The sequence below is a fragment of the Aedes albopictus genome, chromosome 2, assembly GCF_035046485.1.
Source record: "Aedes albopictus strain Foshan chromosome 2, AalbF5, whole genome shotgun sequence".
NCBI classification, from domain to species: domain Eukaryota; kingdom Metazoa; phylum Arthropoda; class Insecta; order Diptera; family Culicidae; genus Aedes; species Aedes albopictus.
This window is the reverse complement of record NC_085137.1, coordinates 293,139,000-293,154,952: the sequence shown is the minus strand read 5'-3', so window position 1 is coordinate 293,154,952 and position 15,953 is coordinate 293,139,000. Positions and strand designations below refer to the sequence as shown.

The following is a 15,953-nucleotide window of genomic DNA, read 5'->3' as shown; positions in this document are numbered from 1 at the left end:
TTATCTAGGGTCTTCATATTTTTCTTGGCATAACGTCCCAATTGAGACAAAGCCTGCTTCTCAGTTGAGTGTTCTATGAGCACTTCCGCAGATGTAAATCATTATTTGTACAATGATATTTTTTCATTTGTATATTATGTGACATACTCTAAAGCCTGCGCAATTTTGAATCGGTATACTTTCAACGATCACACGATGCAACGATCAATTTTTAAAACTGGTATACATCGAGAAAAATGTTGTAAGAAACACTGCTTTGTATATAAAGTGTGAAATTTGCTATTTTAAAGAAAGTCTCCTATAAATCTTTTTTTTAGAACATCTTCCATGGACTGCTTCTGAAATTCCTCTGGAGGATCCTCCAAAACATTCTCTAAGATTTTTCCTAGAAAATCTCCTATGGACTTCCTCAGAAATTGTTTCGTAAATTCTTACAGAAAGTCATACCAGAATTATTAAAATAAATCACCCACGTCTTAGGAAATGTTTACAGAATTTTTTTTTCAGAAAATCGGAGAGCCAGGATTCCACTAGAAATGTCTACCAGGATTTCTTTAGAAAATCTTCGACTCCTTCAGAAATTCTTCCAAAGTATCCTTCGGAAATTGTTCCAGGGAAATTTCTCCAGAAATTCCTTCGGATATTCCATTAAGAATTTTTCCATAGAAATTTTCTCGAAATTTTTTTAAGGTAGGTACATTTCAGTAGGTTTGTTCTGAAATTCTTTTTGTTTTTTAAAATCCTTCTTAAATAAGTAATTTTTTAGAATTATTAGCGGGGAATCTTTAGAAATTCTTTCATTGGTTTCTTTAGCAAGTTTTCTAGAGATTCCTTCGAGAATCGTACAGGTATTTCTTCCAGAATTCCACTGCAGATGTGTTCAAGAATTGCTCAAGGTATTCCATTGAGAATTCCCGCTGGAATTTTTTCAGGGATTTATCCAGAACATCCCTCTAGAGATCCTTGCATTATAACTTTCAGTGGTTCAGGCGAATTTCACTGGCATTTCCTATAAAGGCATCTCTCAGAATTTCTCCTCAATTTCTTTGAGAAATACATTCTAAAATTATTCCAAGAAAATTTCACGAAGTTTTTTCCCAAGGATCTTTACAGATATCTATCTAGGCATTTCTCCAACTATTTCTACAGGTTTATTTTTCATATAAAAATGCAGTGGCATACGTGGGACCGCGCATAACTTGCGAACGGAAGGTCCGATTTTGATCGTCTTAGTTTTGTTCTGTTAGTTTTCACCCAAGGAAGGTTTATGAGGCCTAAAACATGGACACATTGAAAGTTTTCGAAAATCGATTTTCTATACCTCTTCTACCGGGGACTTGGGCTTGGCTAGAAACTTGAAACGTCAAAAAACGCAGTAGGCAAGACAAAGTTTGCCGGGTACAGCTAGTTTTTCATAAAACGTCCACAGGTTGCTCCTGGATTATTTTCTGAGCATCTTCCAAATATTTTTTGAAAACATTTCTCCAAGTATTTTTTTAAAAGTTCCTCAATAAACTTTTCTAGTAATTTCCCTAGGAGTTTCTCTAAGAGTTTCTCCAGAAATTTCTTCAGAAATTCATCCTGGAATTCCTTCACTAATTTACTTTGGATTTTTTTCAGATTTTAATATAGAGATTCATTGAAAAGATCTTACTAAAATTTCTACAGAGATTCTACTGAAGATTCCTTCTGAATTTGTTTAGGGATACTTTTAAAAATATATGTATTAAAAATTTTAGATCTTTCTTCGGGAAATGGATCGCTTGAAAAGTTTTTCTATGAAGTTTTTTTAAGGAATTCCCCCTAAACTTCTATGGAAGTCGTGAAGATATTGCTTCAGGAATTCTTCCAAGGGTTACTAGAAAAATTCCTTGAGAAAGTGCTTCAGGTTTTAGACTTTTCTCCAGAGATTTTTCAGAAGTTTTTAATTTATAAATAAATATCTGGAAATTGTCTTAAGGAACCCCTTAAAACTGCTGGTGATGACTTTGAAGATTTTTTTTTCTAAATTTTCTGAATGGATTTCAGGTCAAAAAAATATTTCTGAATTTTTCTAAAGTCATTTCTGGAGGAACTCCTGGATTAACGCCTGGGAGAACACCTGAAGAAACTCATTTAAATGCTTCCTAAATTCTTATTGCGTTTTGCAAGAAAAACGTTAGGCCACATTTTTACCCATCAGTGAATGGTGCGCCAAGGTTAATCTTATGTCATGGACAGTATCGGTATGTGCATTACTTAAAACATATTCAACAGGTAAAGACTGCGTGTGATCAATACAAGACTGGATGCAACAAATAATGGCACAACCAAACGAATCATTAACAGTTCTAGAAAATACGTCTCATTAAAACAATCTCGAAAGGGGCCATAACGACCCTTCCACGCAAGTTATAAACAACAATGATCAGCCGGTGGGCGAGCGTTGGTGTTTGTTTTGATCGCAGACAATGGAAACGTACTGCGTGTAGCTTTGGCGCGCAACGATGTCGTCTGTTGTCCTGCTCCTGATTGGCTGCGCGCAATTGATGTGGAGCTGCGCATAACTGCCTGGCGCGTGAATAACGCGACGAAAGAAAAACTTTTCAAAATATCCGCAATAGAAAAACCCTAATTAATCCACCCAGTGGTGATGGCGCCTTTCTAGTGCCTCTAAAACACGTTTTAACAAAACTCAAGTAGCATGTTGATGAACATCGTGTCTAATTTCATACGTTTAACAAAAATCCATTTCATGGCACCACAATTTGTAGGGTAGGTAATCATGAATTGAACCAAATTGCGGCTTTCTGAAGCAGTGGCACTTTTGATCGATTTTTTTCACCCACATGGAAATAATTTACTACGGTAAGGTCTCAGGTATATGAAAGCCACGGGTATTAGCTTTCCGTAAAGTGGTAAAAAGTTAACATTTGCACCAAATTTCATTGAGAAATTCAATTATTTGTCAATAGAGATTTTAATCTTAATTTGAACCATCGTAATCATAATTTGAACCAATTTGAATCTAGATTTGAACTAGTGGCGGCAGCAGCTCGAGCAATTCCCGCAACAGCCAATTTCATGCTAAACAACTAAAAATTACATGGATCTGCTAATTTTCATAACTATTTTTCATTAGACAGTGAAATTTCAGCTCAGAATGTTCGGAATCCTTCAGGAATTCGAAAACTAAATTTGGAATTTTCCATCGCCCAAGAGTAAACAAAGCAACCACTAGCGCAGTCTGCAGGCCAATACTGGAAGCTCGCCCCAGGCCCGGATTAAGAATTGTGGGGGCCCGGGGCCCGAGCGGATGTGGAGGCCCCTCGGAGAGATGACCAAAAATGTTTTTCCTTATTTTCGAACAGTACTTGAGCAATATGAAAAATAAAATTAATGTTAGCAACCAAAAAAGTGTTTTTGTGGGGGCCCCTAAAATGTGGGGGCCCGGGGCCCGGGCCCCCCTGGCCCCCCTTAGATCCGGCCCTGGCTCGCCCCCATTCACTAGTTCAAATCTAGATTTCAAATGGTTCAATTCAAGATAAGATTCTCCAAGTAAGAATTACTTAAATTTGATAATTTTATGACAAATAAAGCGGAATATTATTCGGTTGGTCGATTCTACGATGAATAAGCTTTCATTTGACGTGTTCATATATTGCGTGTGATACAATGCATGAGCTGTACGAGTGCACCGAAAATGTGCTTTCTCTGGGGGGAAATGGGTGGAATCACAGTGATTTTTTAATTGCATGTTTTCCATGACAAAAACGCATTTTCAATGCTTTTAAAGTCCATGTTATCAGGTTATATTACGGAAAGCTGTTTAACATCTTTTTCGGGCTAATATTTGTCTAAAAAGTCCGTCGTTTTAATGAATTTCGAAATGGTTCAAACTAAGATTACAATTTGACTAGTTCAAAGTTTGATTTCTTACCCTATTTTGATGTTTGAGGTTTAAACTCTTAAAAAAGCCGCTATTTTGAATTTTGAGCCACAATCTTGGATTTAAGTCCGCCATGTTGGATATTCTGGTTGCCATTGCATGGTTTTAGAGCACCTTTACCGGTGCGCGACTAAACTAAATTACATAGCGCAGTATCATAGCGCTATACCTTATCGGGGGCTACTAACTGGGCTAGTAAAATAGCAGCGAGGCTTTCGGGAAACACCGAGCGCACAAATTTAGGCGCTCGATAGTTGCGCGGGTAACGATTGCTATTTCATATATGTCAAAAGTGCTGTGTTGTTTTTATTTGTTTGCTTCGAATAAAACGCACCAGTGGTAAGCAACACATTTTGTAAACACTTGCAGTTAGAGAAAATCTGCTGCGAATATCACAAGCGAAAATGTCCAGGAGTACCCGTCGCAGCGTTCGGGTGAGTGAAGTGCTGGAAGAATCAAAAGAAAATATAACTCCCAATCGGAAGGGATAGCCTCTACGAAGGAAGCACGACACCACAATAGAGGAGGAGGAGTGGAAGCCTCTCCGCCAAAGCGGAGCAGAGTACGACCACCGGAGGACAAGCCGGAGGAAATGAGTGTTACTGCTGTGGGATATCTCCCGGGGCGTGAGCGAGAAACGGAAAATCTCGCTCTGCACGTCGAGGGGATTTCGGTGAATAATGGTTCGGGAACTGTGTAGATCACTGGTCCACCCGGAACAGGTTAAACGGCCATTCTGACCAAAATTCCTCCGAGGAGTCCTCCCGGAATTCCTACAGGGATTCCCACGGGGTTTCCTCCAGAAATTCCTCCGAGAATTCCTCAAGGGATTCCTCCGGGAATTTGTCCAGTAATTCCTCCGGGAATTCTTCCAGAAATTCCTCCAGAAATTCTTCCGGGAATTCCTCCAGGAATTCCTCCGGGACTTCCTTCAGGAATTACTCCGGGACTTCCTCTGGGAATTCCTCCGTGAATTCCTCCGGGGGTTCATTCAGGAATTCCTCCGGGGATTAATTCAGGAATTTCTCCGGAGATTCATTCAGAAATTCCTCCGGGGAATCCTCCAAGAATTTCTTCAGGGAATCCTCCAGGAATTCCTCCGGGGAATTCTCCAGGAATTCCACCGGGGAATTCTCCAGGAATTCCTCCGGGGAATTCTCCAGGAATTCCTCCGGGGAATTCTCCAGGAATTCCACCGGGGAATTCTCCAGGAATTTCTCCGGGGATTCTCCAAGAATTCTTCTAGAGGATCCTCAAGAAATTCATCCGGGGAACCCTACAGCATTTTCTCCTTGGATTCCTCAATAAACTGCTAAAAGAGTTCCTCCAGGAATTTCTTCGGGAATTTCTTCAGGCATCCCTCCGGAGATTAATCTAGATATCGGTCCGAGTATTTCTCTTGGGATTCCTCCAGGATTTCTTCCAGAGATTCATGTAGCAATTGCTCCTGTGATTCCTTAAGGAACTTCTCCGGAAATTTGTTAAGAAATTCCTTTTGGAATATTTCTAGAGTTCTTTTACGATTCTTCCTTTAATTCATTCTGGCATTCCTGCAAGAGTTCGTACATGAATTCCTCCGGAAATTTCTCCAGCAATTCTTCCGGTTATTCCTACGGGAATTATTGCAAAAAATCCTCCAGGATTGCTCATGAATTTATCCGGGGATTAATCCGGAAATTTCTTTTAAAATTTCTGTGGAGATTCCTCTAAGAATTCCTTCAAAGATTCCCCTAAAAATTCATCCGGAAATTCCTCAGGTGAATTCCGGAAGAATTCCCGGAGGAACTTCCGTGAGGCATTTCCGTGAGGATTCCCTGGAGAAATGCCTGGACCAATCCTCGGGGAATAGCCAGAAGGAATCCCCGGAGGAATTCATGAAAAAAAAAAACACGGAGGAATTTACTGAAGGAACATCCGAATATATTCCTGAATGAATCCCCGGAAGAACTCTTGGAGGAATCCCCGGAGGAATTTAAGGAGGAATCCCGAAAAGAATAAGAAATCCCAGTAGAAATTTTAGGTAAAATCCCGGAAGTGATTCCTGGGGGAATCTGAAATTCCTGGGGAAACCCTTGTACGAATTGCTCGAGGATACTCAGTAAAAATTCATGCTAGAATCTCAGAGGGAATTCCTGGGGAATCCCAGAAGAAATTCTTCCAAAATAGGTTTCCAAAATATTTTGTTTATACCGCAACAGTATTTGTCAACGACCGGTACGCAATCCAGTAACTAAATATATTAGCGACCGGTGTGGAAATGAGTAACTAAACTAAAATGACAACTCTGTGGGCAATAATTTGATTCGCCCAGATAGTAGCCCCCGGTAAACTTGCTCTTAGAGCCTAATACTTCATTAAACAACAGCTATCTTGGATATTCTATTCGCCATTTTTGGACTCCGGACATCTTCTGCATTACAGGGTCTCCAGTTAGCCTAGTGGTTAAGTCTATGGATCGGCAATCCGGAGACGGCGGGTTCGATTCCCGTTCCGGTCGGGAAAATTTTTTTGACTCCCAGGGCATAGTGTATTATTGTACTTGCCTCAAAATATACAAATTCATGCAATGGCAGGCAAAGAAAGCACTTTAATTAATAGCTGTGGAAGTGCTCGAAGAACACTAAGTTGAAGCGAGGCAGGCCAAGTCCCAGTGCGGACGTAGAGCCATAAAAGAAAAAAAATAACATCTTCTCCATACCAAATATTCCAATGTTGCGTGGTTTTATTGCCTAAAACTCCATTAAACAGTCGCCATCTTGAATTTGGAACCGCTAACTTAGATTTTAGGCTGCCATCTTGAATTTTTGGCCAACATCGTGGAATTTCTGGTCTCCAGTGTTGATTTCCGCACAACATTCGTCAACCATGCTAAAGGTTACAAAAATGGGCGCAGATTAATGTGTCGCATGATAGGGCTTGGTTCGGTTTTATATACGGCCAGTTCTACCGGTGCTGGTCCGGGTCACTGAAATGGCCATAGCTCCGGAATGCCATGATCGATCCGGACCATTTTTAATAGAAAACAATGTGGTAAAAATTCGGTTCGATTCGTGCTGAAATCCGAAAAATCAGCCAGTTGGAAACTGCCATAAAAGTGAGTGAACTTTTTTGTACACAGACACACATACACACATACACTAAGTTGATTGGTGTATGTGACTTGACCCTTCGAGAATTCTATCGAAAATTCGTTTTTCGAGTGAACATTAAGCCCTTCAGTACACTTTGATGTACGAGAAAGGCAAAAATTCCAAAGAAACTTGAGAAATTGTTGGGGATTCCTGTAAAAATCCAGGAAAGGATTTCCGAAGGAATCTTTTAGAAATGTCTGCAGAAATCCTTGCCGAAATTGCAGCTAGGTAGTATGTGGAATTCTTGATAAATTTGTGTGTTTTCCGGAAGGGCCTAGGGTATAACTTTTTTCACAGACGTAGGATCACTTTGCGGTCTTTGACAAAGTTGTTTGAGATATAGTCACCTATAATAATACCAAAGTGCCACCTAGCGGCAAAATTCAAAAACTTAAGAATTCTGCATACATTTGGCCAAGTTTTCGCATACAGACTTCAAGCTTGTTGAGCGCCCCCTTATGACCTGAGAATTTTTCTGAATATGTGGAAGAATACCTGAAAAAACCACTGGAGAAATTTCTAGAATTGTTTTTAAAGGGTATACATAAACATTTCTGATCTTCCAAAGGGAAATCCTAGAAGAATTTCCAAAAGTATTTGAAAATTCTGAAAACATTAGTGGAAGAAAACCCTCAAAATTATTTGAAGAAATACCTAAAGGAGTACATGCATGCAATTCTGATGCAATATTTGAAGAAATTTCTCAACAACCCTTGAAGAAGAAACCCCAGGAGGTATTTCTGGTTCGCATACTGGTGGCCAGGACGCACCCAAATGACTGCTCGATAGTTCACCGCGGAGGCGCATAGCAGCTACAGGAGAAGACCATTGACCTTGACGATAACGAAGCCCTCCACAGAATGTAGACATCAACTGTTCGACTAGGTAAGAGAGACATTTTCTAAGTGATAACTGACAAGCATTTTCAACATCAAGTCGAACGTATTTGTACGATTGCTGTCAATATACGGATCGCGGCTATTTAAATAAGTTGTAATTTCGTGCCCTATCCTGTAGCTGTCTCTGAGTTTCACGCTCAATGACATGCATTGAATATCGGTACACACAGGTTGTGTAAACGTGAATGAATATGTGACCACCGACGGAAAATTCAGTCTGGATAGTTGTTCTCATTCATTTGTTATGGTATACATACCTACTTGCTTCAATGAGGCGAGGGGAATATAATTTAATATGTCGCATTAAGCATTTTCTTCAGAACCTAGATTTGTATATTCTGCCCTACGAGGCAAACACGCTCCTCATCACCGTGGAGTAGGTTTTCTGTTCAGCGCTCAGGCCAATATGAGAGGATATTGCTGGCCAGATTCTGAGTATGTTTTTTAATTTGCCATGATTGTTACGCGCCAACCTATGCTGCCGAAATGCAGGACATAGAGTGATTTTACAGTCAACTAAATGCTATCGTGGTGGAGTGCCATCAAGAATGCCTTCATCGTAACCAGCCAGAATTATTTGGGTGAGCTACGTCCTCGGAGAAAGCGGTGGATCAAAGTTGACACCTGGAGGAAGATAGAGGAGCAAAGAAACTCCAAAGTCGCGATAGAGCAAGCGAAAACACGAGGAGCCAAAGCCGTAACCCGTCAGCACTATTCGACTCTCGAGAAGGAAGTGAAACGCTCAGGTAGACATGACAACAGAGCGTGTGCGTGCAAGCTTCTTAGCCTACGAAGGCCAGAAAACCGCAAATACCGGCGACATTCATCTCCTCCGCCGGAGCCCGTGGCGTAGTGGCTACACGTTTGCTTCATAAGCAGATGGTCATGGGTTCGATCCCAGTCCCGGCACTTGCGTCAGTTGCTCTTTCCCCCTGAGAGCAGCTTACACTGACCCTCTTTTGAGCCCATGGCTCAAATGAACCTGGATACTTGGACAGCGGCGAACGGCAACCCATAATGGACCCCCATTCGGACTGGAAACAAGAACAACCAACAGCCACACATCAACATCCTCGAGCTCAACATTCTACCATGATAGGGTAGAAAGTGAAAGCAGCGCAACGGCCACCAGTTCGATATAGTACAATTATAAATAGAATACATTTAGGCGCTGTACAAAGTGTATGTACAGCTTCCAATTGGACAATAGAAAAAAATCATCTCCTCTGCGATGTCTCACGTCACCTTTGTGGCACAAATAGATATACTACGTTGTCCGTGAAAGACACATCGGGTTCGGGGCAGGTCGTAACCAACCCGGCTGATCAGTTGAAACACTGATCCGAGCACTTTGGAAGCACGCCACCAAAACTGCAGCATGATCCGCCTAGTGTTCGACACAAAACACTACCTGTGTTAAAAGTGAAGATCAACCATTACATAAGATAAAAACAGCCATTCGTAGCATGAAATCTAACAGTTCCCCAGGGTCGTTCGCATATCAGCCGAGAGGCTCAAAACTGACCTCGTATTTAGTTTCTGCACAATTGCTGCATCATTTATTCTGCAACATATGGTGATGATCTTGCCAATCGTTCCTCGGACGCCAAGTTTTACCATCAACGTCAACTAAATTAAATCGCTAGATGAAAACACGATCAATTCTTCCAGCTTTAGCTGGCTTGAACCGTGGAGTATGTTGAAAGCTTCCAATATCTTGGTAGACAAAATTCGCTCGATGGTGGAACCAAGATCGACATAGGTGCACGGGGTCAGGAAGGTGAGAGCTGGTTTTGCGAATTTAAGACATATATAGAAAAACAGTTTTGTAGTTAAACTTAATAACAGAATCAATGTAATGCGTTGTGACATTTCAGCCCAAGGGTACATATTAAGCCGTCTCCACCTACGTGCAGCCCTATAATTGCCGAATCTAATTACTAGACAATGGCCGCATGCAAATTGTTGAATCGTGCCGGAAATTCAATGGACGAAAGTCTGTTTTGAAGTGCCTACATATAATCTATCCTGCTCCGTAAAGCTACCCTTAAGGGTACGCTCGAACCTGTAACAAATTTCTCTCGCAAGGTAACACCCACATTCGTTTGCAATAATCATAGAGCAACACAGAGGTTAAACACCTACATGATGCGGAAGACAAAAACGTTTAGCTTCACAAAGCCAAGAGGTGGCACCTTCTCTGACCTTCTTCCGGAGCGAGAACCAAACTTTCCGGCAAACGTCTTCAAATTACAACAAGTGGCCGGCCGAACAGCTAGTCATCTTATTCATCTCACACCCAAGCAGAGCGCCCGGACAATGAGGAGGGAAAGCTGTTATTTTGTTTCGTTTTACGATTCCCGTGAAACCGATTCGTGATTCTTCCTTTTTATTTTCGGTTAAGTATTGCTGGCTTGCCCCCATGACATTGGAGTCCGACTCACACCCACCCACCACCAACCGACACAGACCGACACCACCGGAAGCCTTGGCAGATGATCATCATCGTGCTGAGCCCGGCCAGCCGAGGCAACAAAATGTAGATTTTTATGGTAATGGCGGGATATTTGCTGCAAAATAGATGCCAGTTTTCCAATTGGTTTTTTCCCGCACTGCTCGGAAGGAAATGGGAAAATTCGAAAGGATACGTAGGCAGGCGCCCAAAGTGCTGTGCTGTTTTGACCTTACACTGGCACTGACTGTGCGGAGACGAAGGCCGACAGTTGGTGTCTTGATTTCGCTGATAATACCGGACGAGCGCGCATCTAATCGAAATTTGTTATGATTGTATTCGATTGGCAATATAGTGGAATCAGGATTGAAAGCAAATTGCTTACGGTTTGTCTTGTTTGTCATGGTTATTTAGTCTATAAAATAGCCAAAACTGCCAGGGTGAGGATGTTTGGACAATCGGTAGTTGTTGAGCTAACGAGGGACTGCTGGTTGCGTTTTTGTATGTTTGAAAGCACAATTCTCAAATATTGTAAATAAAGGATTTCATTGCAAAAATTACTCAGTTTTTGTGAACATTTTGAATTTTTCAAAACAAACATCCAGTAAAATTTCTGGCAATTTAAATCAAATTAGAGAAATTTGAAATGTGATATTCTTGGATCACCACTGTATTTGAAGATTGAAACAAGGGAACGTCCATAAATTACGTCACGCAAAAATTGCTCATTTTCAACCCCCCCTCCCCCCTATGTCACACTTTTTGTATGAGACCTCTGAAATTTTTGTATGGGTCGTCACACTTCGCTGAACCCCCCCTCCCCCCTAAAAGCGTGACGTAATTTATGGACGCTCCCCAATTGCATCTGCTGAATCAATCAGAATTAAAGGCTAAAGGCTCAAAATTAATGTGTACCTTCTTTATAAGCATACATGGTTAAAAACACATCAACTAACAGTATTGTTATAAAATATGGCTCGACAGTCGACATGTTAATTGCAGCATTTTACGACACCCTCATGATTGCAGCCTGGTTATAAAACTAATAATATTCAACGACTTTCAACCTACCAACGATTTGATTGTACTTACTTGCGCTTGTAAAATATCTCCATTTCCACATTTTTCAACCTGTATATTTATGCTATCATCTGTTACAAGTATCGATAATCCGAATTTTTCAAAACGACTCTTCCAACGCTTCCGATTCAGCCATGTAACTTTCTCCAACCACTCACTGGACCTATCAATCTCATACGGACACCTCCTCGGTATACTTGGACCTGTCGTTCAGATCGATGACCAACCTTTTCTCCGGTGATTTTTTCTTCTTTGATTGTTGGCTGGCAGTTCCGTTCGCATCGACGGTGCTCGACGTCGGTGTACTCGATGAGGAAACGTCTGCCACGTTAGTGGACCCACTTGCTGCTGTTGCTGCAATGGAACCGGTCGCCGTCACGGCTGCACCTCCTCCGCCAGACGAGGCAGTGGTTGTGACGACGGACGCCGCTGAGGAACTACACGACGGAGTTGGTGTCGAAATCGTTGATGTGTTGTGAAATTTGCTGCTACTGCTGCTACTGACTGTGGCAGCTGTCGTCGTGTTGGAAGTGATGGCGGTCGATTTGGTGGGGCATGTAGGAGATATCCGTTGGATACCGCCGGCTGCCGGGGGAAACTGCATGGATTCCGCGGTGAGTCGATGACTACGTGAGCGATTCTCGTTTTCCAAATTGTGAAGCGCCGTGGTTAGAGCCGTTCGCATCAGAAAATTTTCCTTCAAGCTATCTATTTTGTTGTTGTGATTGGCGTAAAGTTTATTGAAGTTTTCTTGGTTAAGGTTTCTAAAGTTCTTCTCATCGACGCTGAGAGAAGAGGTGGTCGTCGCTAAACACTGACCACTGGAATTTGGCCGTTTACTGGAATGATTATCTACGATATCACTGGAAATTTGTTTCTGTCTTTGCTTTTGCTGTTGATGCAACAGATTATCACATGATTCGAAATTTTTCGCACTCAATTCACTAAACTTACTACTACAAGTATTGGCTGGATGGCTTCCGGAACCGTGTTGGCCAGCTCCCGGGCAGCAGCCACTACTACTCAACACCAGTTCCGAGTTTTGCTTGACTAGCATCGCCCTTCCACTATCACAGCAATCACTATGCTTAAAACTACTAACGGTATTGTAACAGGAATGTCCCAGTCCTCCTCCACTGTGGTGACACTCGCACCTTGGCTCTCTCTCTTCTTCCACTTCCGCTTCACTGCACATGCATTTCAATTGGAGAATGTCCAAGTTGAAATTGCTATTATCTATCGAACGATTGGTGTGATCAAAATCATCGGTGATCATGATCTTCGCATCGGGTTGATTCACTCCCGATCCTGTCCATCCATCGTTGTTGTAGGTGCCATTCGGTAGGGTGATAGTGTTGGTGCTCTTGTCCGCATGGGTTTGGCTAGTCTGAGCAGGAGCGGCCAGAATTGCTTTAACCCCTCCAATAGAAGGAGGAGGTTTCAGCGAGGAATTCTTGCAGATGTCTATGAGACATGTGATAGTAGTAATAGCTATTCCTCTTTGCGGTATCCGTTCATACAGGTGCTGAAGCTGAATGTGCAGTTGTTTGATTTCCTCGATAGCTTCCTCGTCTGTTAGACGACTGTCGTTTGCTGAAAGGATAAGAAATGACAAATTTTAGTCTTCGATTCTAGAATTTTAAAATGAATTTCAGCTGTATCGTCATAAGTAATACCCTTTTTCTCCCGAATTTTTGTCTCTATTGGCTTCTGGTGACATCGATGATGAGGCTCAGCATTGAAGATTTAGCTGTGAGGCCGTCATACGCGAATGATATTGACGTCTGTTGATGCAGACCTGTACTCGCTGAATATTCTACACTAATAAACAACTTGAAGCATGTGTTCATGGTGAGTTGCGGTTACTGTTTGCGCGAAACAACGGACAGGAATTCGAACTTGGAATGAACTAACCCTATCCCTGTATGAATCTTGAAATTCTAGGACTGAGTGAAGTTCGTTGGGTCAAATGCTGCTATAGTCTGGCCTACGAGGTGAACATGCTCCTCGTCACCGTGGAATTGATTTCCTGCTCATTGTCCACGCACACGATGCTATCCCTACCTCCGCGTGGTGGCGGCTGGAAACTACAAGCAACCTTAGGGAAGATCGGGTAACCAACCCCCCCCCCCCCAATGGAAACTTTGGTCGTAGGCTGACAGGAAAGGGGGGGGGGGTTTGATTCTGCAACCCTGAGCGTCTGTTCTCCAGGAGGAGCGGCTCACAATAGCGTCTGATCCCCATGCAAGGGGCGGTTGATTAACGTCCGAGTGCCAGGGGACAACTGTGCACTATGGTCCTCCGGAAAGTATGGCGTTGGTGTCAGGCCCTACGAGCGAGCCGTAAAAATACCATTGTAACGGAAAATCAGCAACAGAATAATACGAATCGAGACCAACGGCAACGACCCCAGCGAACAAAAAGGACTTGCGATTGGAAACTCGGTACGTGGAACTGTCGATCTCAACTTCATTGGGAGCACCCGCATACTCTCGGATCTACTAAAGGACTGCGGGTTCGACATCGTACCGCTGCAGGAGGTGTGTTGAACAGGATCCATTGTGCGAATGTTTAATGGTAATCACACCATCTCGAGATAGCGTTGCCAGATGAGGGCGAGTAGGATGTGGCCCCTACTGAAGATTGCTAGAGAACAGTAAAAGTAGCCATCCACGACGCTGCCGAGAGCATCATCGGGTACGTGGAAAGGAGTCGACGAAACAAATGCTTCGACGAGGAGTGCAAAGCATTTTGGAGGAGAAGAACGTTGCATGGGCGGCAGTGTTGCAGCAAGGAACCCGGCAGAAAATGGAACGTTACAAACAGAAGCGGAAACAGCAGATCCGCGTCTTTCGGGAGAAAAAGCACCGCTTGGAAGAACCGAAGTACGAAGAAACGGAACTGCTGTGCTGTTCTCTTGAAACATGGAAGTTCTACCACAAGCTTAATCGCATCCTGCAATGGTTGCGTGCCGCAAGTCAAAATATGCAGGGATAAAAACTGGTGCATCTTGACGGACGAACGTGAGGTGATGGAAAGGTGGAAGCTGTACTTTGATGAGTATGGCGTGTAGAACGTAGGCATGGGAGACCACGACAACGGAGGGATCGACTACGCCAATGCAGCGGAGGACGGAAATCTGCCATATCTACACTGAGGGAAGTTAAGAATGCCATTCATCAGCTCAAAACCAACGAAACAGCTGGTAAGGGGAATCGCAGCTGAACTCATCAAGATAGGCCCAGAAAAGTTGGTCAACTGTCTGCACCGTTTGATAGTCAGGATCTGGGAAACCCAACAGCTACCCGATGATTGGAAGGAAGAGACAATCTGCCCCGATAAAAAGGCGACCATTTGCAATGTGAGGACTTTAGAGCGAAGTAAACTGACCCTAGTGTTTACGTCAATCTCCAACTGCCACTATTCTTCGTCCTTGTTTAGTCTATAAAAATATGCATAATCCCCATAAGTTAATTCCTCGGAATTCATCCGCAATTTTATGCTCTCGAAAAATAAACTTTTATAGCATGAGTCATGAATGTTAGTGTTTACGGATATCGCTGTACCACGCTACGCAACGTACACGGACTGTGCAAAATGCAATTCTTATTTTTACTATTCTACCCTCGTTTGTGTGCACCGGACAAAATCCAAACTGTACGGCATCAAAAACCAGTAAAGTCAATGGACACAAAATTCGACGAAAAGCAGGATCAAAACTACGTATATTGTTGGCAGTCAAAGCACGAACGGCGCGAGAGATTAGATGACGCTTCCAAATAAAACATCGCTTATATTTTCAGTTGCTGCTCTGTACATAGTTTCGCATTGCACCAAATGAATTTGATATTTAGATTGCACCTGCTGTTAATCAAATTTGCATTTATTCGGAATTTTATACTCAAGCTCGGGTCTCGAACGGGGTGCGAGTTTGCACACGTTGCCGGTTCAGCTCGCTTCTATTTGACATGCGGAAATAAAATCAAACGGAGAAAAAAATAGAATTCGAATCTAATCTAGGATTGGTTTGGTTGGAGTTGGTGTGGGGGTCTGACCATTTTTGGTGAATTCAATGGAGAGGTTTCCACTCTCCGGATGACAGTCTAATAGACGACGACACGGTCAGGCTCCACGTCCCCACGTGCTTGCTCAAAGTTCTAAATTGAATCAAATAAAACAAAAAACAAACAGCTAACGTAAATGTTTGTTCAATGACTATAGCTACTAGTAGAGTGCAGAATAGTTAGCTCATGTTTGTTAGGGGTAGTATATAGACTTATAATACCGAACGTTCGAGAGAAATTGATTGTGGCATACATGACGGAAGGCACGATAAAGATCAGATCCCGCAATGAGATCATTAGCTTCTTCACAGCAACTGCCATCCCTACCTCCCCGTGATAAAGGTGGAAAAACCTTATGGAAGATCGGGTGACCATACCCAGTGGCAACTAAGCTCAACA

At 42.5% G+C, this 15,953-nt stretch overlaps 1 protein-coding gene across 2 annotated transcripts in view; it reads right to left on the bottom strand.

Moving 5' to 3' along the window:
• Positions 1 to 15,953, bottom strand: part of LOC109414240 (uncharacterized) — a 357,064-nt gene that overhangs the window by 43,664 nt on the left and 297,447 nt on the right. The window contains exon 13 of one of the 2 annotated variants that reach the window (XR_009997784.1): positions 11,503 to 13,083. Coding sequence is in view for 1 of the 2 variants with exons in the window: in XM_062852084.1 (XP_062708068.1) it covers positions 11,663 to 13,083 (1,421 nt within the window). In the remaining variant the exon portion in view is untranslated. Of the gene's footprint in view, positions 1 to 11,327; positions 13,084 to 15,953 lie in introns of those variants that run through there. The other variant, XM_062852084.1, reaches the window with a different exon arrangement.